The 24,281-nt window shown below is 39.4% G+C and overlaps 1 protein-coding gene across 2 annotated transcripts in view; it reads left to right on the plus strand.

Moving 5' to 3' along the window:
• The first annotated feature begins 741 nt into the window (after positions 1 to 741).
• LOC106138033 (uncharacterized) overlaps positions 742 to 24,281 on the plus strand; it is a 29,861-nt gene continuing 6,321 nt past the window's right edge. Inside the window, exons 1-17 of one of the 2 annotated variants that reach the window (XM_060951439.1) lie at positions 742 to 1,029; positions 8,755 to 9,438; positions 9,702 to 9,875; positions 10,152 to 10,303; positions 10,780 to 10,887; positions 12,281 to 12,435; positions 12,833 to 12,936; positions 13,356 to 13,530; positions 14,198 to 14,307; positions 15,516 to 15,708; positions 16,773 to 16,945; positions 18,932 to 19,095; positions 19,560 to 19,724; positions 20,261 to 20,430; positions 22,289 to 22,891; positions 23,411 to 23,522; positions 23,931 to 24,063. In XM_060951439.1, coding sequence (XP_060807422.1) covers positions 909 to 1,029; positions 8,755 to 9,438; positions 9,702 to 9,875; positions 10,152 to 10,303; positions 10,780 to 10,887; positions 12,281 to 12,435; positions 12,833 to 12,936; positions 13,356 to 13,530; positions 14,198 to 14,307; positions 15,516 to 15,708; positions 16,773 to 16,945; positions 18,932 to 19,095; positions 19,560 to 19,724; positions 20,261 to 20,430; positions 22,289 to 22,891; positions 23,411 to 23,522; positions 23,931 to 24,063 — 3,496 coding nt within the window. In that variant the 5' untranslated portion in view covers positions 742 to 908. The remainder of the gene's footprint in view (positions 1,030 to 8,754; positions 9,439 to 9,701; positions 9,876 to 10,151; positions 10,304 to 10,779; positions 10,888 to 12,280; positions 12,436 to 12,832; positions 12,937 to 13,355; positions 13,531 to 14,197; positions 14,308 to 15,515; positions 15,709 to 16,772; positions 16,946 to 18,931; positions 19,096 to 19,559; positions 19,725 to 20,260; positions 20,431 to 22,288; positions 22,892 to 23,410; positions 23,523 to 23,930; positions 24,064 to 24,281) is intronic. The other variant, XM_060951440.1, reaches the window with a different exon arrangement.

Below are 24,281 nucleotides of genomic sequence, written 5' to 3' on the forward strand. Positions count from 1 at the left end.
AACAGAGAATCAAATATCTGCGTCGTTCGTTTTCCTGTATAAAAATCAATTTTTCATAATATTCTTATCTTACTTATTGTAAATCACACATTGAGAAAAGCGTGAAATAATAGCGGAGAATAAGGTGTGTTGGTCCCAACATTAATATATTAAGGTGAAGAAATAAGAAGTATCCATTTTTATGGCCCCGTACCTAAAAGATAGTATTTTTAACAGGTGTTGAAGGCGGTAAAGCACTGCATAAAAAGTAAAACTTGGATATGGAAATAAAGTGGGGATGGTCTTGAGATGAAATAAAACTGCAATTTGGTTTAACTTTTAATATGCACTGCAATAAACCGCTGAACTTATTGGTACAATAGTTTTAAAACAATTTGGTATGTACTAGATTTAACATTGTAAAAAAGAATCAAATGCACACATAAAAAAATTCTTTTTCCTTCTTTATAACTGGCCAGTTATGATACATTCTGAACAAAACGGAAAAGAGGTTGCACTGTACATTACAAATTATATTAAACAACAGGTATTACAATACACGTGATGATGGTACGGAACTCTTTGTTGGCGACCCCGAATTGCACTTGGCCGGTTTTTATTTAAGTATTTTTATTCAAGTGTAAATAAGGGTATCAACAGTAAGAAATGGAAAGGCCAAAATGAATTATTTGTGATGAGTGAAAATGTACTACTAAGAGAATCATGAATACGGTACGGCAACACTTCTTGTTTATTGACAAGTCGAATGACAGGCGGCGGGGTCAATCCGTCTATTGCAATGGCAGCTTACTAATTGAAACAATTTATACGAAATAAATGTGTTTTTCGAGTAATTTTATGTTTTTGCCGTGTCCCAGTGTAAAAATGTGGTTATCTAGTATTGTTTAATCTATTTACATGCGTGTTTTATGTGCGCATCAGCAGATAAAATGTATAATCAGTATACGATAGGAGCCATTTTTATTATATTTATTTTGTGCGTTCATTGTGATAATGCCGTTAATAACAACGAAGTTAAGGAAATTTATGGTGAGTTTCATGTGCTTTTATAAACAATTATGTTCATATAGATTCTTAGACAAAGATATAGGGATTACGCCCAATTTGTGGGGGTGTCATGAACTGTCATAAGCCCCATCACAAGGCGGGTTCCTTGTTTGCAACCAAGTGCGAACCTTATATCTTTGCTAGAAATTGATTGAGTATATATAGTTCAGTTTCCTGTGTCTATTTTTATATGGTGAATGTACCATATAAGTAATACTCTTGAGGCCCATAAAGACCACTATTTATAGAAATAAAGACTGATTATAAAGGCGTGCAACCACATTAACATTGCTGATTAAGAGATTTACAATTACACATATTCAACTTTTATATTAAAAACATATCAGTCTCCATCCCCACATCATTCTGACACAAGGGGCTTCTCAATTTCTTTCCACTTTTTTCGGTATATCTATCAGGTTTCTCTAGCAGGTTTTCCAGTATTTAAAATAATTTACAGTCCAGGCTTAATAGCTACGTATCAAAGAAAGTTTCATTCAAATATGGCCAGAAATACCTGAGATTAGTGTGTACAAACAAAAACACATACTAACAGAGTTTGATTTTTAAATCAATACACTTCAATCTTTTATTCATTGCTAGTTTTGTTTTTATGTAATTAATGGTATATTTTACTGTTTTGAGTATTGAAATGGTATATATACATATAAGCAGTAGTTTATCACTGTTGATTTTTCTTGCTTTCGGAACAAAAAAAATGGTCCGCTATTGTCTTCAATTCAACAATTAATTTGGTTCAAGGTTCTTACTGTTTACAACACTGGTGTGAAAGAGACAACCTGCTTGACCTCTCAGGATTAGTCACAGCACAGCCCCATTGGTTTTGACTTGGCACCAATTGTTTTAACTACTATTGTTAAACAAATGCAAAACATGTAGACATAATTTCAACCACCATATAGGATTCCCTTTGATCTATCCATACACCCATAAAATTGCAACTCTGACCAATGTACATATATATGTATGTACATATAATTACGTCTATATCCCTTGTAACAGTCTTAAAAAGACTGACAGGCCATGTTCAGCTGTTTGGCTTAATGATAGAATTGATATTCAATGCCATGTGATTTCCGGTACCAATAGAAAAAAATCCTCTTGTAGGTGATGGGAAAGCCATACTCTGTCTACCATGTTAGCAATATAAAGACGTGACAAAACCAATGTGATAAAACAATGTGTTCAAGAATCAAGGACATACATATTAATTTATGCAATATTAAGTCCTGACAGACCATATTTGCCAATGATATCTTTATAAGGATTATTAAACCCACCGCTAGCTACAATCAGGGGGTTAAGACTGTAAAAAATAAATACAAATGTGTCAATAGAGTTTCAAGGGAATAGTTTTTAACAGAGTCTGAGTCAGAGAGAGAGTAGTTCTATGCTCTTTAGAATAGGACCACTCTCACCTCTTTCCCATGGATGTCATAAATCGCCTTTGCCTAATGATTTAGCCTAAAAATTATTGCCTAATGCCAGCTGTTTCTATTCCCATGCAGATTGTAAGAGTCAATCAAGGAAAAGGCTTATAGACTTGGGATTCTTCTTTTGGGCGATGGGCTATCACTATCACTATTGTATTTCATTTCCATCATTAAGCCGCACAGCTGAATGTGGTCCTTCAGTCTTTCGTAACTATCGGTTCTGCTTACCCATTAACCAATTGATACGTGAACAATATATGTATTAGTATGTAGGTAATTCCATATTTTAACGTCAAACTAATTACCAATGTGCTGATTAGCTCGCGAGTCCATTAGCCCATTGTTCTAGATAAACATGTCGTTTCATTGTTTCTTCATGCTTTATCTGTTTTTAAAAATATGTGTTCTATTACACATTTATTTGTAAGTAATGTAAGAACTAGTTATGCGCCCGGCTTGATAAACCCAGTAGCAAAGGAGAAACACGAAAGAGAGACAGGAAATTTTGTAATAGAACTCTCTCCCTCTCTCTCTCATCATGGCGTGTTCCCAGTTGCACCCTCTGTCATTGGGCTTTGGTGCCTGGTGTTCGCTTTCCTACTTCTTTCTTTCATCTTCTGCCGGTTTGCGTCTTTAGTTAAGTCAGTCAGTTAAAATTCTGTTATAGAACAGACATAACATATAGGACGATTCGATCTGCGATCTGATGTGTGATATGTAATCATATCTTTTACCACATGTATCAGTTTACACGTCTCCAGCCCTTGGAGCAGACAAAACTAAATAGTTAAGAAGACTTGCAGACCATGGCTGCATTAGGCTTAAAAATTCAATTGTTTAATAGGTTGCTTAGCCATTGCCTAAAAGAATCCTAAGTTTTACTTGTACATACCTACTTTGTTTCTTTGGGTGTCAGCCAAACATAGAAGTCATACATTTATATATAAACTTTAAACTTTATTAAAACAGGTAACACCACATCACAAACTCGTCCTTGATTCATCTGAATAATACTTAATTAAATAAAAAATAAAATACATCTTTTTGCGCAGATGGGTTAAAAATACATACCTTATACGAATGATTCCGTCATTGGTGCCGTGTGGTTCCCGGCATCAATAGAAAGAAGAATAGAACCACTCCATCTCTTTCCTATGGATGGCGATGGGCTAGCAACCTGAGTGTGGCCTATCAATCTTTTCAAGAGTATTTGCTCTGTCTACCCCGCAAAGGATTTAGACGTGATTATATATGTATATGTATGTATGTTATACGAATTATCCAAGTTTCTCTCTTACTACACTGTCATACATATGATAATTATCTGTCATTGACACATTAAACATGTTCGTTATTAAAATTTTATTAGCGCACGCAACTTGAAGCCGTAAATAAAGATTCTGCGTGTTGAACAGACCAACTAGAAGATTCTATCTGTACATATATTTAATGTAGTCAAATGAGATTGTAAATTAATATCTCGGAGATAATTCTTTATCAGCCAAGTTGAGGTTTACTTGCGTGGTGGTTTGACACATGTAAACAAACATCACGTTTTTTTTCTCGGAGAGAGAGATTTGAATCATACATACATATAATCACATCCCTTGCAGAGTTGACAGAGCTAACAGTCTCGAAAAGACCAATAGGCCACATTCAGCTGTTTGGTTTAATGATAGAATTGAGATTCAAATAGTGACAGATTGCTAGCCTAGGATTTCTTAGGGATTCTTCTTTTAAACCTATCCTTTAATCGATTGAACAATCTATCTCCATACATACATATAATCACGTGATTATATGTATGTATGTAGATAGATTGTTCTGGTCCCAAAGTATTTTAATCATGTAAATATCATATAGAATATGTCCACGATACTTCCTTTTAAGACAATCAAATCAATGAGCGAAGACTTATGTAGGTTTGTATTGAACACCGGATATAAACGATTGCGGAACACTCGATGAGACGAATCAATTTACATACCGAACTCGACCGACGTGACTTACATCTCATTCTGACCTGTTATACCCATGGAGGCTTTGTTTTAACATTTGACCAATCGCACCTAAAGGACTAGCACTACGTCCGCGTGGAATAGTTATTTTGGGCATCATAAAGGATGAATAATTTCCTCCGTTTTTTTCACATTTTACATTATTTCTTCGCTTCTTATAGTTGCAGCGTGTGATGTTATATAGCCTAAAGCCTTACTCGATAAATGGTCTATTCAACACAAAAAGAATTTTTAAATTCGAACCAGTAGTTCCTGAGATTAGCGCGTTCAAACAAACAAACTCTTCAGCTTTATAATATTCGTATAGATTTTATTGCGTCGCATTCTACATACATACATTATATCACGCCTCTTTCCCGGAGGGGTAGGCAGAGACTACATCTTGCTACGATCTCTGCATACTTCTTTCGCTTCGTCCACATTCATAATTCTTGGCCTTGGTACTTCTTGGTCGGCGCCCCGATCCTTCCACGGCAGTCTTTTTGAGGAAATTTAATTCATCATGGTCACTGTAAATCACCCTCTAAACAGTTGATGTGTTAGAGTAGAAAAGTTAGATAGATATTTAATTGATTTGTTTAATCAGTGTAGGTTTGTCGCGATATCGGGTACTCACAATCATTAGTATCATCTGGGGCATTCCATGGTGACGGTCGGGACATTTTAACTCTCTTTTCTATGTACTTAAACACATATTTTATTTATATTGAACAGTACACAATAGATATGAACAGTAATATAAAATTCAATAAGTTAGCTCTAATTTACCTGAATTTCACGTGTTAAGATTATATTTTTCATTGAAAAAAAAAGTGTTACAAATTGTGACGGTCGGGACTCTTACTTAATAATCTACTCCAGATTTACAACTACTTATGAAAGTTTGTAAGAAACTGTTAATGATATTAGTCCAAATAATTATGTGTGTATACTTAAAGGTTAAAACTTTCGATACTTACAGATCTGTTCGAAATTAAATTATAATTTTCAACAAAATTCTGATTTGAAGAATGTGACGGTCGGGACAAGCCGATGTGACGGTCGGGACAAGTAGCAAATGAACAAAAATGCATGTATTTTTTATACCTTTATTAACGGTTGTTACGAAAAATATGGCGAAAAAGTTTTAAAAAAGTTAAAAAGTTAAAAAAAAAGTTAGGTCATGCCTCGAAAACATCAATGTTTTCATTGAATTCATAAAAAATTCGGTCTCCACTGGTATGGATGGTTGGCTCTGGTAGCACCTTAATTATTTCTGACATCATTACGTATGCTACATCGCTGGGATTACTTATAAATTGTTTTGCTTCATCTCCTTTAGAAACATTTTTCATGTACATCACCTTTACTTCGGAATCTTCCTCTGGAGGTCCCTGACAAATAGCGACGTATCTATAAATTTTATTTTTTCTTTTTGCATTTTCTACCCTTACTAACACAAAACAACCATGCTGAATAGTGTTTTCGTGCGTCATACTTGGACCTGGTGCTAATGGTACCTCATCATCATCTCTTGCACATAACGAAGGCCCAATGTTAAGCGATTTATCGCTAGAGACATCTGAATCATCTTCGCTTCTTGGTCTTGGTTTTTCTTAGCTTCTATTTTTCTTTTCCTACTTCGTTCCTTCTCCTTCTCTAACAAAAGCTTTCTCTTATCTGGGTCTTCTTTTTGTCTGGCCCTAGACAAACGTTTTCGCTCTGCCGCGTCCATAGGCATCTAAAATTATACCACAACCACTTCATGCCATGCGAAATAAAACCAAAAACTAATAAAGCCAACACAAAACTAATCATATTTTGGATATACAAGCGATATAAGGGATATTTGCACAAAAACAAAAATTTTGCTAGCATAGGATCATGACGGTAGGGTTTGTGACGGTCGGGACTGTGACGGTCGGGACATACCTAAATATTAATGTCTAAAAAGCCCAACGGCCCATAGCTACTTTAAAATGTATACAATCACTCAATTTCTATCCATTCGTTACTTACAAAGCACACATTTTATCATAAGCAATCGTTTTTGAGGTTAGAATTTACAAAATTGAATCAAACTGTGACGGTCGGGACACAAGACTGGTTACCAAATTTTGTTTAATATCATAGAACATAACTTACCGTTTTGCTTCGTATTTTTTGCCGTAAATCTTTAATAATATATCAATTTGCTCACGTTGACAACGCGCCGATTCACAAACAAAATGGCCGAAATATTTACTTTTAAAACCATAGACAATGACTATGCATTGAGCTTGACTACATCCGGTGTTGCTATTGAGCAAAAACAGTAAAAATGCAGATTTTCACGAAAAAATAAATCTGTTTAGTAAGGTTAAGATTATGTACTGTTATTCAAAAGGCATATTCTAACATAATTTTCACTTTTATTTTTTTTTGTTTGGTGTCACTTACCTTGGAATGCCCCATCTATACATATATCTATATCACTGTGTCGTGTCGTGGCGACTTAGGGCAAGATGATTCTTCTTGCAGGCGATGGGCTAGGGACCTGTCACTAATGAATCTCAGTTCCATCATTAAGCCATCAGCTGTACGTGGTCTAGAAAAAGCCCATCGCCTAAAAAAGGCTCTCAAGTTTGTAAGCCTATCCCTTAGTCGCGTCGAAAGAGATGGAGTGGTCCTTTTCTTTCATGTATTGCTGCCGGGAACCACACGGCATACTCTGCCCTTCCAGGAAAAAGCCGTGATTTCATGCATGTTTTTACTGGATTTTAAAACAGTGTTTTGCCGGTTTGTTTGGACGTCAGAATCTCCAATGATACTTCATTTTTATTCATTGTTTATTTTTGTAAATATAGATAACGGCTTAGAAAATAATTGTATCTTATCAGTAAATTTGATTGATTACGCGTGAATTGCGTTATCACATTACGTCGTGGGAAAATTCGTATCGTAAACATTTTTTATCAGGCATCGCAAATCGGCATTGCCATTCTATATTATGCGAATAAAGGCGTAAACCGAAAAAAAAGCCTTTTTTCAATTTGCGTGGGAATTTTGGATATTCCCCTATTTCTGCATCCCTACAACACACAAGGAACCTACGTAACTAAGTTCAAATATCTAGTAGATAAATAGAATACCGTCTACATATAAAATTATAACAATATAACAATAAATTTTATATAGTACCAGTAATTTAAGCTGTAGGTCAAGTTTGTCAGTCACTCAGTTTTCTTTTTATATATATTTAAACATATATACGTATAAAAAGAAAATATTATTCATGCTGGCGGAGCCGCGGGTGGAAAATAGTCATTTTTTAAAATGTCTGGTATAAATATCACTCATAGGATTGTTAGTTCTTGTCGTGGCCTCCATCTGCGAAGCGGAGGCCTCACGTATTTCAACATACGTCGTCTTGAAGTAGAGCACTCAGCGACGATGAAGAGCTGGATTGAAGTTCCACACACACTTATGTTGATTGACCCATATTCCTAGATTATCAATGTTGTCCTAACATGCTTACTTATCACATAATGTGTGTCTAATTTTATATACATATAGTCACGTCTACATCCCTTGCGGGGTAGACAGAGGCCGGTCTTGAAAATACTGAAAGGCCTCGTTCAGCTGTATGGCTTCATAATGGAATTGAGATACAAATAGTGACAGAACAAATACCTTGTTTATAGGCCTATCCCTTAGTCTAATTTTAAAAGAGCCCGAGTATTCATACAATATGATGATTCACTTTCATTTCCAAATGATGCATCGGATTTCTTTTAAATTTTGTCAAAGTAGAAAAACTTAAAGTATGGTCTATGGCATGCATAGCGAAGATGAAGGGCTAGACTGAAGTTCCATCATCTTACATAATGCTCTTGAGTTGATTGACCTATATTCCTAGTTTAGTGATGTTGTGCTAAAGTGCTTAGTTAACAAAAATTTACTGAGTACCGTTAATGTTTGTATGTTTAAACTATAGACGCTACGCTCAGGTTTACACACAATATTTTTCGCAAAATGGTACATTTGTAGATTGTTGAAATTTGTATATAAATTACAGATGGACTCTTATAAAATTGAAATTTACATGAAATATGTGTGTTTTTAATGTATGTCCTGCTAGCTTAAAAAAAAAAACAAGTTTATAATTATGAAAATTTTCTTTACTTTTTTTACTTAAAGTTTGAAGTTAAGTTGAAAAATTTAACTTATTAAAGGTGATTATAATAAAAATTGCAAATTATTCTTCGTTGTTACAGTACCGTCCGCACCGCAGAATCTCGTGACGTACCTGGTGACATCCAACGAGATCCTACTGTCATGGGCCCCGCCACTGACCTACACGGTCGCCCTCTACTCAAGCCCGGAGAAGGAGCCCACTACCACAACTGCACCACCCAAAAAACAAGAACCACAATCTGACGAACCAATCAATGACGTAATCGAAGAACCGTCAGACTCAATAGCGCCGGAGAAACTCAAAGAAGATTACTCCTCTTACTGGATCAACGATAAGAAGAATTTGAATGACGAATACCCACCAGATTTGGACAGCTATAGAAGTAAAAGAGAAGTCAGGTCGCACAGACACAGAAAGAGACGGCAAGATGCGAACAATACCGAGGCGAAGCATCTTGAGAACGAGGAATATATGGAGACGCATTCGGTTTACAATTATCCTATTGAAGTAGTGAAGAAATCTGGTACAAAACAGTTGAAAGATACAACGCAGTACGCTTATGTTTTGTATTATGAGCAGGGTGTAGCTAGGTTTGATACTGTCAATGTGTCAGGGGTACAGACTTCGGATCAAGTGAAGAGGCAGAATGTGTTTTCGAGTGATCTGGGCATGGAGGGATACTCCAGGTCCACTAAGAATCTGACCCTGTTGAATACTTCGGGCAAAGTGACCAAAGTCGTCGGTTTTCGGTTGAAGAATTTAAGTGAGTATTTTCTTAGTATTATAGCACTTTTGGTTACAGTTATATATTTTTTAAAGTACAAATAATTACTATACATCAATTAGTTCCGAAGTAAGTTTTTTTGGTTATGGATTATCAACTCAACAATACTGTATTTTCTAGCAAATAATCCATCCGAATTTATTACTTTTGTCATTTACCCCCTTTATGGGACCAAGGTGCAAGCATACTACCTCTACTAAGCCAAACACCTACAGATAACTAATGTATATATTTGTTTTTAGAACCTTTTACGCCATACAAAATCTGGGTCCGCGCGTTCTTCAACACGGAAGGAGTGCTGTCTTCGGATCTCCATTCGCGACTCAGCAACAAGTCTGAACCTCTTTACGTGCTGACTGACGTCGTGCCACCTTCAGCACCCAATATCTTGGACATCAAGTGCGATTTGGACAAACGTAAGTGCTCTTAGACGATTTTTTTAAGGTAGAGATTGGGATACCTTACTTTTACTTATTAAGCCAAACAGCTGAATGTGACCTATCAGTCTTTTCGAGACTGATAGCTCTGTCTAAAGAAAGAAAGAGGTCGACTTCTAGTGCCGGCAAATCTCTTTTTTCTCCTTAAAATCCTTTCTAATCTATAAAGAGGTTTATCTGGATCAAATTTTATTCTTATATTTAATAGCTGTCCGCGGATTTAAGTCGGATTTAAAAATGAATTATTTTTTCCAGGTAACCTATACCTCCAATGGCGCCAACCAGCGGAGTACAACAACTCCCTGGACCAGTACGTGGTCACCGTCAGGAAGATACCAGACCTACAGCCTCGGACTAGACTCACTCTGCCTACAAACAAGAACGATATCGAGACTACTATCAGTGTGGTATGAGTTTTCTTGAGTATTGAGAATAGGAAGAAGATAAAACATTCGTGTTTTTGTGTCTGTTAGTTTGTGATGCTTGTAATTTGGCACAGATAAAGAATGAATGCAGGTAGTCAACGGTTTTAGGACCTCAGAAATAGGATATTAGCATTCCGTAGAAGACAAATGTGGTACCAGCCAGCTAGTTAAATAAATAACACAGTTATTTAAATTGTTTTTGACTGTTCTGTTTTCATTTTTAAAAGCGGTTTATATTTGACTACCTTTTCAGCGGGGCTTTGCTCCCATTGGGATTTTTAGAAAAAAGTAGGTAGTTTGTGTTATTCCTGATGGCTTTGTACTTCGCTGTGCATAATATCATCAAAATCGGTCCAGTTGTTGTTTGAATTTTGTTCTTTTCTCTTTATATTATTATTGATTATTCTCTAGTTTCTATCTATAGAACGTGGATAATAACAATATTGTGTGTTTGCCAGGAGGTGGACACTTGGAACAACACGAGTTACGAGGTCAAGATGTACGCCGCCACGAAATCAGTCGCCAGGGCGCATACCGTCATCAACGGGTCAGAGTCACCTCCTAAGGTAACATTTATAAATGCAAAATCTTAAATTTAATAGCTAACTCTTGTCAGCGGAGTTAAGTTGAGCGTTCTCCTTTCATCTCTGCAATTTTTGTTATTTAGATTACAGATGAAGAGTCTGAATTTTTTTAAGCCTCAGCAGATTCTATTTCTCTCCCTAAAAATGCATTACAAATAAATAGGGCATGGTAAATAATTATTAATAGTTTTAAACCTGAAGTTTTGGAGCACCGGCACCAATTCAAAAAAGAATAAGATCACTCCATCTAGATGTTGTAAAAGGCGACTAAGGGATAGGCTTATAAGCTTAGGATTAATTTTAGGCGATGGGCTAGCAACCTGTCCCTATTTCAATCTCAATTCTATCATTAAGCCAAACAGCTGAACCTTTCAGTCTTTTTAAGACTGTTGGCCCTGTCTGCCCCGCAAGGGATAAAGACGTGACTATATGTATGTATGGTAAGAGGGAAAAAACGTTAGAATTATACGAGGAAACAAAATAGTTTGTACGAGTTAACGAACTAATGAAAAGCGATGATTCAGCTTCCCTTGATGTTGTAGTTTCGTATGAATTGTGGTTCTAATTAGTGTTAATTAGATAGCAAGTGTTTTGATGGTTCACTCGTAGTGGTTAATAATGTGGTTCTCGTAAATGACGTAGTTTACAAGGTTTAACTAGTTGTCAGTGTTCTAAAGTTCTATTTTATTTCTTCAGTTTTATTTTATTTATTTTATTTATTTAAAACGTTACGTCCTCCTTCCTCCTGGCTTTAGTCCCGGTTGCATCCCCACCACTCAAGAGAGGAGCCCGGGGTGTGCCTTTGACCATGGATCCTGGATTGGGTGAGTCAGGTTTTTACACAAAGCGACTCCCGTCTGACCTTCGCTACCATTGCAGGTAAACCTAACTCGTATTGAATTGATCATGGTTACACATCCAGTTGCCAGAACAGGTTTCCTCGCGATGTTTTTTCTCACCGTTAATATTCAAACTAATGCACATAACTTCAAAAATAGTCATTGGTACATGGCTGAGGTGGGATTTGAACATGCGCCTTTCTGCGCATCACGCATTTTAAACGGGCACCTTGCGAATTCGACCACCGATCCTCAAACGTGCCGTGTGGTTCCCGGCACCAATAATAGGACCACTCCGTCTCTTTCCCATGGATGTCGTAAAAGGCGACTAAGGGATAGGCTTACAAAGTTGGGATTCTTTATAGGCGATGGGCTCGCAACCTGTCACTAGTTGAATCTCAATTCTATCATTAAGCCAAATAGCTGAACGTGGCCATTCAGTCTTTTGGCTCTGTCTACCCCGCAAGGGATATAGACGTGACCATATGCATGTATCCTCAAACTTGAACATTTCTAATATATCTTTTTTCCACCAGGAGGTGTCAAGTGAATGGTGTTCCACCCACTCGGAAGCCATGTCTCCACCCAGCGAACAAGGCGCCCGTTCTGGCGGAGTTAGCACGGCCGCTTTGCTTGCGGTCGCGCTGATTCCCATACTGGCCGCTTTGCTTCTGGCGCTTGTCTATTGGAGGTGAGTAACGTCGACTGAAGAACGTTCTAGAAGGAGAAAATATGCTCTGAATGGTCTAGAAGCAGGAATCACGCTTTGCTTGCGGTCGCGCTGATTCTCATACGTTGATTCCCGCTTTGCTTCTGGCGCTTGTCTATTGGAGGTGAGTAACGACGACTGTCGAAGGTTCCAGAAGAAGGAACCAGTCTTTGCTTGCGTCTTTCCTAACGAACATTAGTTGTCGGACACAAAGTTCTAGAAGGAGTAAACATGACGTCCATTGCTGAATGTTATATAGAAAATGTTATGATTCTTATTACTTGTTTTCTTTTTCATAGTTATTACAATTAGTTGACATATTTGTTCTTTTATTTTGTCTTATATATGTTACTGGAATAACAGGTGTTATTTGTCCTAGGTGTAGATCTCGACTAAGCAAGTGCATCAGCGCCGCTTACAATTACCTGGAGGAGGGCGGAGAGAGGGCTGCCAGGGCGCCGCTGAACGCTTACAAGAAACCTGGTGAGGAAACTTTAAGTTCTGTTTGGATTTGTAAATGTCGATAAATATTATCTTATGTCGTCCAAAATGGCTCTGGATTGAGACGATTGGGGGAAATATAAGAGATGAAGGGTTAAAGCAAAGGTACAGAGAACTATAAGGTTAGAAAATATGACAAATAATCGATAATATCCTAGTCATTTAAGAAGAAAAAGATATATTTATTTTAAAAAGAGAAAGTTTTATTTTATTTTTTAATTTAACAACTACATATCGGCTGAAAATATCAATATGAAATCTAAATATTAGGGCACTGGAAATGGAGATCAAACGGGAGTCGCTTCGTAAAGTTACCTTAATACTATTGTTAATGGATTAATATAATACATAAGCTATACAAACGCGACGACTCACATTAACACAAAACATAACCTCCCCAGTAGCGGCGTGCTCCCCCGTGCGCGCGGCGAGCAGCGGCGCCGGCAGCGAGGCGGAGGCGGTGTCCTCCCCCGCGCCGCCCCCCCGCATGGCCTCCCCCCACCACCCCGCCGTGCCCGCCGCCGCCTTCCCGCGACACGTGGCCGCGCTGCACGCCGACGGCGACATCGGCTTCAGGTACACGCAGCCCCCCGCCCCCCGCCCCCCGCGACACGTGGCCGCGCTGCACGCCGACGGCGACATCGGCTTCAGGTACACGCAGCCCCCCGCCCCCCGCCCCCCGCGACACGTGGCCGCGCTGCACGCCGACGGCGACATCGGCTTCAGGTACACGCAGCCCCCCGCCCCCCGCCCCCCGCGACACGTGGCCGCGCTGCACGCCGACGGCGACATCGGCTTCAGGTACACGCAGCCCCCCGCCCCCCGCCCCCCGCGACACGTGGCCGCGCTGCACGCCGACGGCGACATCGGCTTCAGGTACACGCAGCCCCCCGCCCCCCGCCCCCCGCGACACGTGGCCGCGCTGCACGCCGACGGCGACATCGGCTTCAGGTACACGCAGCCCCCCGCCCCCCGCCCCCCGCGACACGTGGCCACGCTGCACTGCTATTGGTCGTCGCTGCTGGCGACATCGGATACATTAATTGCTCCTATATTATTGGGTTTCCACGCGGACGAAGTCGCGAGTGGCCTCTAGTAGTTTAATAAGTTACTAGTAAAAACACTTGGTCACTTTGATTTTTATAATTGCCGCTGTACGAACCACCTTTCTCTCACCATTTAACTACTATTTCAGTCCATTTTGTATAAAACATATGAAAATATCTTATCATTCTGATTACAGCAAAGAATACGAGATAGTGGTGACGAAGTCTGCGGCGCTGGGTCACACCAGCCACCACAGCCACCGCCCAGAGAACAGACAGAAGAACCGCTACCTCAATATTACTGCTTGTGAGTAACTTAATGTGATGGTGAATGTAATGAGTAACTAAGTGCCGTGTGGTTCCCGGCAACAATACAAAAAAGAATAGGACCACTCCATCTCTTTCCCGTGGATGTCGTAAAAGTCGACTAAGGGATAGGCTTACAAACTTGGGATTCTTTTTTAGGCGATGGGCTAGTAACCTGTCACTATTTGAATCTCAATTCTATCATTAAGCCAAATAGCTGAATGTGGCCATTCAGTCTTTTCAAGACTATTGGCTCTGCCTACCCCGCAAGGGATATAGACGTGAGCATATGTATGTGTATGTATGTATGAGTAACTTAAAATTATTTCAATGTTAAAGTGGTAGGGATTTAGCGTTCATTACCACCATCTATGTCACGTCACGTTTATATCTCTTGTGAGGTAGGCAGAGCCAGCGGTCTTGAAAGGCCACGTTCAGCTGTTTGGCTCAATGATAGAATTGAAATAGTGAAAGGTTGCGAGCCCATCGCCTATAAGAAGAATCCTAAGTTTGTAATCCATGGAAGAGGTGGTATTATTCTTTTTTTGTATTGGTGCCGCGAACCGCACGGCACTACGTTTGCATCTATGGTAACAGTATGAACAGAGGTTGGCGGAAGATTTGCCTTTTGTTGCGCTGGATAATTAGCTTAATTTCGCTATTGATAGTCTTCTCTCGAGAGAGGTGAAGATGTAACTGGGCGGAGAAGACTATTGACTTGCTTGTTAAATCGCATTTTGTCTAATGTATTTTAGTTTTTCTACATACATACATTTCACGTCTATATCCCTTGCGGGGTAGACAGAGCCAACTGTTTTGAAATGAATGTGCAGCTGTATTCATGATGGAATTGAAATTCGAAAAGTGATAGGTTGTTAGCCCATCGCCCACAAAAGGAATCCTAAGTTTATAAGCCTATACTTTTACAATATCACTACATAGTATAAAACAAAGTCGCTATTTTAGTCTGTTTGTCTGTATGCTTAAATCTTTAAAATTACGCAACGGATTTTGATTCGGTTTTTTGTAACAGGTAGAGTGATTCAAGAGGAAGGTTTTTATGTATAATAACATTTATAATTTTGCACCCGTGCGAAGCCAGGGCGGGTCGCTAGTCCATTATAAAGATATGAAGTGTTTCTACTGTGAAGTGGCGGAAACCACACGTCACATTTATAATCGTGTTATTTATAACAATGTATGGTGCAGACGACCACTCGCGCGTGTGCGTGTCGGCGGGCGGGCGCTGCGGCGCGGCGGGCTGCGCGGGCGCGGGCGGCGCGGGCGGCGCGCGCTGCGACTACGTCAACGCCAACTTCATCGACGGCATGCGCCCGCGCCTCACGCGCCGCGCGCTCGCGAGGCTGCGCCGCAAGCTGGACCGGCGCGCCAGGCCGCACAGGTAACCCTACAAACCTCTATTCTGTCTAGTCACCATATTTAGACAAAAAAAAATTTACCTGAATCCAAGCGAGCTTATATTTTCTTAAAAGGGAATTCCGATAAGAGCTACTGAAGAAATGACAAGCAATTTCTTGGGTTATTATAAAGCTGAAGAGTTTGTTTGTTTGAACGCGCTAATCTAAGGAACAACTGGTTCGAATTGAAAAATTACTTTTGCGTTGAATAGACCATTTATCGAGGAAGGCTATAAGCTATACAACATCACGCTGCAACTATAAAGAGCAAAGAAATAATGGAAAATGTGAAAAAAAACGGGGAAAATTATTCATCCTTGAGGGCTTCAATGATCCCCATAACTATTCCACGCGGACGATGTCGCATGCACAGCTAGTTTAAAATACAAGGAGCGTGAGTTCGTCGTGTCCATGTTAATTTCAGAATATTCAACCGCAGAAACCGTCGTAGAAGACATAAACGTCGTAGCGGCGTTATCCGCATTAAACAATGCTACGCCGTAGACGATAACATTATCGTAGCTGCGTTTGAGAGTCGTAGTGTAGACTTATGAATGTCGTAACTTCATTTTTAGTACTTGCTACAATTTCACCTTTCACAGAATAATTTTCAAAGAATAAATAATCATATGTCCTTTATCGTTTTACCTCAAGTTAAAATTAAAGAGTTAAATTAAACAGTAGGTAGATAAGGTTTTCCATCCAGTCTCCGTATTGTTTTACATTTAGGAATACCTTATTTTTTTTATTTATTTGGAAGACCAACAACCGTTTACAAAAAATATCTAGTCAATTACAGGTCCTCACTGATACAAAACACTAATACAATAATAAAGGATTATAAATCACTAAACAAAACACTCAACAGTAACTATTTACAAAGAATTAAATAGCTCATTAACCTTAACTCACTTAATTATATACACATCTACTTACTGTATTTAAAAAATACCTAGATTACAACAACAGTCTAAATAAAAACACACCAATTTTTAGTTTAAAAGCTATTAAAGTATGTCAGACAACTATAAATCATTTTTGCTTACAGGCAACCCTCAGTGAAACCGGCGAAGCCCCCGCCGAACCTCGCGGAAGGCATAGAGTCAGCGTTCCTCAACATAGAGTTCTCCGGCATAGTGGAGTCTGACGCCGAGCAGAACGACTCTGACAGCGAGCCGAGTGACGACGATAGCGAGCTGGACAATGTTTATGTGGATATAGGTGAGATAAAGTTTACAAAAAGAACTTTAAATTGGTTTTTATCTGGTGTCTGGTTTGCCGATGGTCCGGCAAGGAGATGTAGTGAAACTCGTAATGGCTTTAAGTGTGTCTATTTAACATATATCGGTTGCTTATATACTAATAAAGGACGTGCGTTTTGCTATCTAACTTAATCTCTAAACTTTATCTTATAGTGTGCCTTATCTGGTTATGTGCTGATTGTATGTTGTGACGAGTGGCGTAGAGATGTCGCCACAGTACTCCCCCCCAAGACCGGAGGTCTGAAGTCTTGATCTTGCTGTGCAATCTGTGCTTCAGTTGTAGCTTGCAAGTGCCAGTTGTCTTCCAGTGAGTCGGAAGTTGCTCGAAGTCCTAGTGAGTCAGGAGTGAGCCGTTGCGTTGCTCGTAGTCTGCGGTGAGTCGAGACAGTAGAGAGCGAAGTCGACTTGTTGGCGCCGGAAGATATCGTGCAGAGCTGCCACGCTGGAGAGAAGAGCGGCCGTCGAAGAGATCCAGGCGTGGGCTGCGGTAGATGCGTCGGTCGCTGAAGTCGATTAGAGTGAGTGCGGGTGGAGACAGGACCAGGAAGCTCGGTGAGTCGGCTGCGATGGACCTGCTGCGATACCCAGTTGCTGGCTTGCTGTGAGACTGCTTGCAGAGTGAGGAGTGATGGCTGAGGATTGGAGATGATGATGATGGAGAAACGAGTGGCGTAGAGATGGCGCCACTGATTAATCGCTATATAATTAAAATTAATTAAATTAAACAGCGGATGCTTGAATTAGTTTCCCTGATTTCCTGAGTTAGTTTCCTGTTTCCAATCACAAGGTTTAAGCATTTCTTCGCGTATTTTCTGAATTTTTCGTGATAGAAACAAAGGTGTCTTCTTTCCCGACTGTTTGTTCTTGGTCTTGACCTTAATGGATAATGCTGACGATTGTAATAATCTTGACCGCTGCGTCGATGACCTTGCTGAATTGCATTCAGTTCTACTCGCATATTTGCTAATGGCGCTAATATGCACGTCATTGTGTCGTCATTTGTTTTGTTTTGATTCACGGCTGATACTTCTGTAATCTGTGAGTTTGCTAATATTTTGTCGGCGATCTCGCTCATTTTGTTGACGTCCATGTTTTCTGTGACAGCCAGGACCGTGGTTACGGATGGCGGTAAAAGCCTCAACCATAGGAGTTTTATGGTGTCGTCGCCGATTTTTTCCTTACTCAGCACTCGCATCTTACGTAGAAGGTGTGAAGGTTTCTTGTGCGTTGTTGCTTGATTTGCAGGGTGATTGTGCCGAGGTGTACATTTTGTTTTGACGAATTTTCTTCTTGGTCAGTTGCTTGCTGTTCGTCGGGGTCACCAATTTGCCGATGGTCCGGCAAGGAGATGTAGTGAAACTCGTAATGGCTTTAAGTGTGTCTATTTAACATATATCGGTTGCTTATATACTAATAAAGGACGTGCGTTTTGCTATCTAACTTAATCTCTAAACTTTATCTTATAGTGTGCCTTATCTGGTTATGTGCTGATTGTATGTTGTGACGAGTGGCGTAGAGATGTCGCCACATCTGGTAAAACAGAAAAATTCATTCGAAATGACGCTTTACAGAAAGTAGAGAAAAATATAAACGAAATTATATTTGGTTAATTGGTACAAAAAGTTTAGAATTTGGTTAAACATATAAACAAATATATAAAGTGATAAAAGCGCCCACTGTACTACATCTAGGTATTTGTTTATTAACACACCATTGTTCTCTTTTTTTGTGTGCAAAAAAGAGTTATGCATTCATTCAAACATACTTAGACAGAATTAAATTAATGAATTTTAATGGTAATCGTTAATACCGTCTTTATTTGTCGTCTGCCTATGGCACACGGGTGATGTGAGTCACAAGGTCTCGGTTTCTATCGCTTTTATGAAAAACGCGATTTTTTGATTGTTTTGTGTTTATTTTGATTGTAAATTCTCGTCTTCACCAGATGGCGTTCCAACCCAAGTGAAACTAGAGTGGCTAGTGTGGCGTCGGCGGTATATCGCCACTCAAGGTCCCACGCCGGCAACACTGGACGCTTTCTGGCGAATGATATGGCAACATCGGGTGCACACCATCGTGATGATTACCAACCTCGTCGAGAGAGGCAGGGTGGGTACAAATACATACAGAATCAGGTCAAGAATACCTTGAACTAGTTGGCAAGAAGAGAGTTATGAATGTGAAAAAGGCATCTATGTAACTTTTAACGCCAGCGAAATAAAAAATAAAGAGAATATTTTGATTTGTTTGAAAAATAATCACTGGTCACATACATTTTTCGTAGCCACCAACCAATATCGAATTGTCGCCGATATGAAGTCGTAGGAGATATAAAGCGTCGTAGCCGATGTAAAGCATCGTAGCAGATATAAAGCGTCGTAGCCGATATAAAGCATCGTAGCTACATGCTACGGTCCACCTTATAACAAGATTTTAATTTTTTTAGCATTTGAGATAAGGCCTCCTTTTGTACTGTACCTATCATTTTATATATGTTTTAAGAGTTTTTTCTTTTTTTTGTGCAATGAAGTGTTTTACTCACTAAATTATGATATTATTGTTTTTTGTTGCAGCGTAAATGCGACATGTACTGGCCTGGTGGGGGTCGTGGAAGCTCTTCGGAATACGGCGGCGTCCACGTCACGTTGTTGCATGAAGATGTTAGGGCCGCTTATACTGTGAGGCATATGAGAGTGAAGAGCGGCAACAAGGCGCCGCCTGTTGATGATGGCGATAAGGTGAGGAGGGCAACATTGCAGAAGGTGTTAGGAATGATCATTGAAATGAGTTATTTACTCAGACTGGGGCATGAGAGTAAAAAAATTGCCAACAAAGCATTGTCCCCTATAAGTCTTCATAGCAAGTTGTAAAGGCAAAATTTTTAGTTGAAATGGAAACTCCTTTATTTATATTGGCATAAACAGGTATAATATAAAGCAGTTTTGCTTTTAAAATTAAAAATTAACAATTACATTATAACAATTAAAATTAAAAAAGTACTTGGAATAGTACCACTCCATATGTTTCCATGGATGTCGTTAAAGGCGACTAAGAGATAAGTTTATATACTTGGGATTCCTCTTGTAGGCAATGGGCTAGAAACCGGTCACTATTTACCATACAGCTGAACGTGGCCCGTCAGTCTTTTCATGACTGTTGGCTCTGTCTATAGCAAGGGATATCCCTTGCTATAGACAGTATGCTATATAGTCTTGACTTAAATTGGAATTTGATTGGTCCATACTCAGTTGCACATTATCATTATATCCTCCAGGACAGCGAATCGTCCCAGACATCGGACACGGCGCCGGACGGGTCCCGCACGGTGGTGCAGTACCACTACACGGTGTGGCCCGACCACGGCACCCCGCGCCACCCGCTGTGCGTGCTGCCGTTCGTGAAGGCGGCGCAGGCGGACCCTGGGACCGTGCTGGTGCATTGCAGGTCAGTACTGCGGGACAGTGTCTGTCATTGTCAAAATGGCTTGAGTACAAATTAATGTTAATAATGAAATTAGATTTTTGGGTTGTTAGTCTTAACTTAGTGAAATTGAAACTTGATAGTAACTGGATATTTATAACTCAATAATAGGCATGGCGAATGATTTTGAAATCCTCTTCCGTAATGTGGATACATATTAACTATTTACTAAAAAACCTTTATTTCAGTAATAAAATAAAGTTTAGCAAATTTTAAAGCTATTTTTCAAATATTATTTGAATAGCGCACAAAAACAGTACGCAACTGTCATGGCGTCGGCTATGACGTCACGTTTAGGTAAACACGTCATTGTCATTGCATTGTTCAATTCAATTCATATGTGCATTGAAGAAAACAAACATATTTCGTGTGTTAAAAATGAATTCTAAAGTTTATAAGTGGTGTGCAGTACCTCAGTGCAAAAACACATCCATAAAAACACCCAACAAGGTGTCTGTACATGTTCCAAACAAAAACATGAGAGTTAAATGGTTAAAGCTCGCACGGCGAGACCCGAACGACGTAATCACGAATTCGCCACTTTATTTCTGTGAGGACCACTTTGATGTGAGTATATTATCATTATATTGATAGGTTTTAAACTCAAAATGTTTGTTTGACGTGAAAAAGTTCACATATCCAGGCTATGGAAGTAATTGAGGTTATGTTTGTTTTGGTTTAGATTATCAACATCATCATTCTTACTATCAATTTTAATTATTTACTTTTCATTTTTCAGTTACCTAATGATATGGAAAATTACTTGCAATATCATGTGATGGGGTCCGTATCACAAGTACGTATGATACCAGGATGTATGCCCAAAAAATTTATATGCCAATCAGACAGGAAAACTCGAACATCTGAGACAACAGAGCGACCCTACATTGCTAAAAAACGAAAGATGATGATTCTTGAAGAGTGTGAAAGGAAATTAGAAGAAAAAGATACAGTTACAAAACAGGTGCTTCGCGCTTCAAAAATAAACAATGATATTTGACAATGAGTTTTATTAGTATGACTAACCTATTTTCAATGTGATTTGACAAGTTCAAAGTAAAAATAACCTATGAAAATGAAAGTAAAATAAAATAAGCTCCTGATTTCAAAACGATTACAGGTTTTAAGTTGTATTCAGTGTTAAATTTAAATTTATTTACAAGGAGGTTTTCACGTTTCTAAACTCAGACGAGCAAAATTCTTTTTTATTTGCGAGGAAATCTCCCAACATCATTATGTCAATCCTTGGCAAATTTGAGTCGTTTGCCTTAAGAAAGCCCAGTTCCATTGTTTTAGAGTCGAGTTAAGACGACAATTCACACTTATACTAATAAAAAGACAATCCAAATGCGATGCGTACTAAAGAAAAAGTCAGCTGAACTTACAATACAACAACAAAACACAACAGTAGTGAGTGAAGTAAAGTTTGTTTACATTACCGTGACGTCATGCGCTGTGATTGGTGTTTCGGTTAACATGGCCGATTGCAGTATTTTACCCTTTTATTTTGTTAAAAATATGCATAATTTGAATAATTTCATTAAAACTGGATACTATATTAGAATCCTTTAGTTATTTTCTTTACGCAATCCATTCATCCACCGATTTTTTTAACCCTGTCGCCATGCCTATTATAAAAAAAAGGATCCATAAAAATAATAAATTTAATTTTGAGAGAGAAGACTTAGTTGAGGTCGTAGCAGTCATGAAAAGCGTAGCTGATAAGAATGATTCTTTGGACACTGCTACTATGGTGATAGTGAGATGATGCATGTTTTAGTTAGCGCCGAGGCGATAAACTAAAAATTTCCATCGTTTTCAGCGCGGGAGTCGGCCGCACGGGTACCTACATAGTTCTAGACGCGCAGCTCAACCAGCTCAAACTGACCGGGACCCTATCCCCACTTGGGTTCCTCTGCCGAGCGCGAACCCAAAGGAACCACTTAGTCCAAACCGAGGAGCAGTACGTGTTCGTCCACGACGCCTTACTGGAACACGTGCGGTCAGGAGAAACCGACGTGGAGTTCCACAAAGCGAGAGAATATTTAGCCAAACTGCTCGAGCCAATCAGCGAGGAGGAATTGGCCGTTCTAGATTTAAATTCCAAATCCAAAAGCGTTCAAGATCTGACCAATGGCGACAATGAAACAACAAGCGTCAAGTCTAGTCCGATAGAATGCAGCGAGAAGGAGGTAGTTGAGAATGGTAGTCAGATGTCTATAAAGACTGATGAGTTGAACAGTGAGCAGAGTAAGTCCCAGTCTTCAGCGAGGGACCTGGACGGGGACGAGTCGAAGGAGGGGATGATGAACGGGGACGAGGGGGAGGGGGTGTACGATTTGGCTCCGAGGTCGACGGACACGTATAGTAAGAAGATGCAAGCGTATAATAATATGAGCGAAGTTGAGAAGGAGGAAATGAGGAGGTATGTCATTTTGTGATTTTTACTAGGTACTAATGTGTAATGGTGTATTAATATAAGATATAATATTTGAATAGTCATCAACTCAGCCACCACTTTTCTCAAACTACTGGCATGAATAAATAACCTTATGTTAAACCTTCAGCGGTGGCCAAAGCCAAACTGAAAATAATAAGAGAAAGGGAAATTGTTTTTGTTTCTTCATCTGACAGTTTTAGTTACATTCTCAACTCTCTAAACGTCTGTTTTTTCAATTTATTGCCTGTATAACTAGCTTTTATGCGCGACTTTGCATGTTTACCTATCTTCTTCCTCAGGGTAAACTCTATTTATGTACCAAATTTCATCAGTCGGTTTTCTCAACTCCACTCAATTCAAATCGGTTCAGTGGTTATGCGTGAAAGCGTAACAGACAGACAGAGTTACTTTCGAATTCATATTATTAGTAGGATATAATAATGTAAAGAGATCTCTTCCAGTCATCGATACGCGACATATGAACTGATCAAACTTTTATTTCAGAGTGAACCGAGCTGAGAATTTCGCTGTATTGGAGCGCATGCGCTCGCTCGCCCGCAGGCACCACACGTACCAGGGCCCGCCGCCGGCCACTCTGCTGGAGAAGCAGTTCCAGGTGACTGTCGTCTGATGAGGAAGAGGAAACTGTCACATTGTTTTTGATAATGTTGTTGGAAATTGATATATTGATAGAGCGTCAAGATATAAGGATTGATATCTATACATACAAACATACACATACATTCATATAATCACGTCTTTTTACCTTGCGGGGTAAACAGAGCCAACAGTCTTGAAAATACTGTTAGGCCACGGTCAGCTGTTCAGCTTAATGATAGAATTGAAATTCAAATACTGACAGTTTTGTTAGGTTTGTTAGCCTATCCCTTAGTTGCCTTTTACAACATCTATGAGAAAGATATGGAGTGGCCCTATATTTTTTAAAGTTTATTCGATGTTAGATTTTTTGTTTTTCGTACATACGAAAGAACACAAAATTAATTGTGCTGTTTTTGCCTTGCAGTTGATAACCCGATCGTGTGTGGAGCCCAGCGTTTGCGCGCGGGCCGTCCATAATGCTGACAAGAACCGCCCTGGAGGCATCCTGCCTTCAGACTCCGCCAGGGTCATGCTGGTTCCCAAGCCGGGAGTCGAAGGTAGGACTTGTATATGTTGTTTTCTTACTAGTGAATCTGTGGGTAAAAGCTAGTATTTCACAATTGAACTGGAACATACCTAGATCAAATTGGGGATTCTGGTGAAAGGTTAGGTCAAGAGGACCCTAAGTGAACAAACTTGCATGAAAAGATTGATGAATGTGAATGAAGTAGAGATCATAGCACGTGGGTCCAGTGTAATCTCTGACTACCTCTCT

This window comes from Amyelois transitella, chromosome 25, assembly GCF_032362555.1.
Source record: "Amyelois transitella isolate CPQ chromosome 25, ilAmyTran1.1, whole genome shotgun sequence".
Classification (NCBI taxonomy): Eukaryota; Metazoa; Arthropoda; class Insecta; order Lepidoptera; family Pyralidae; genus Amyelois; species Amyelois transitella.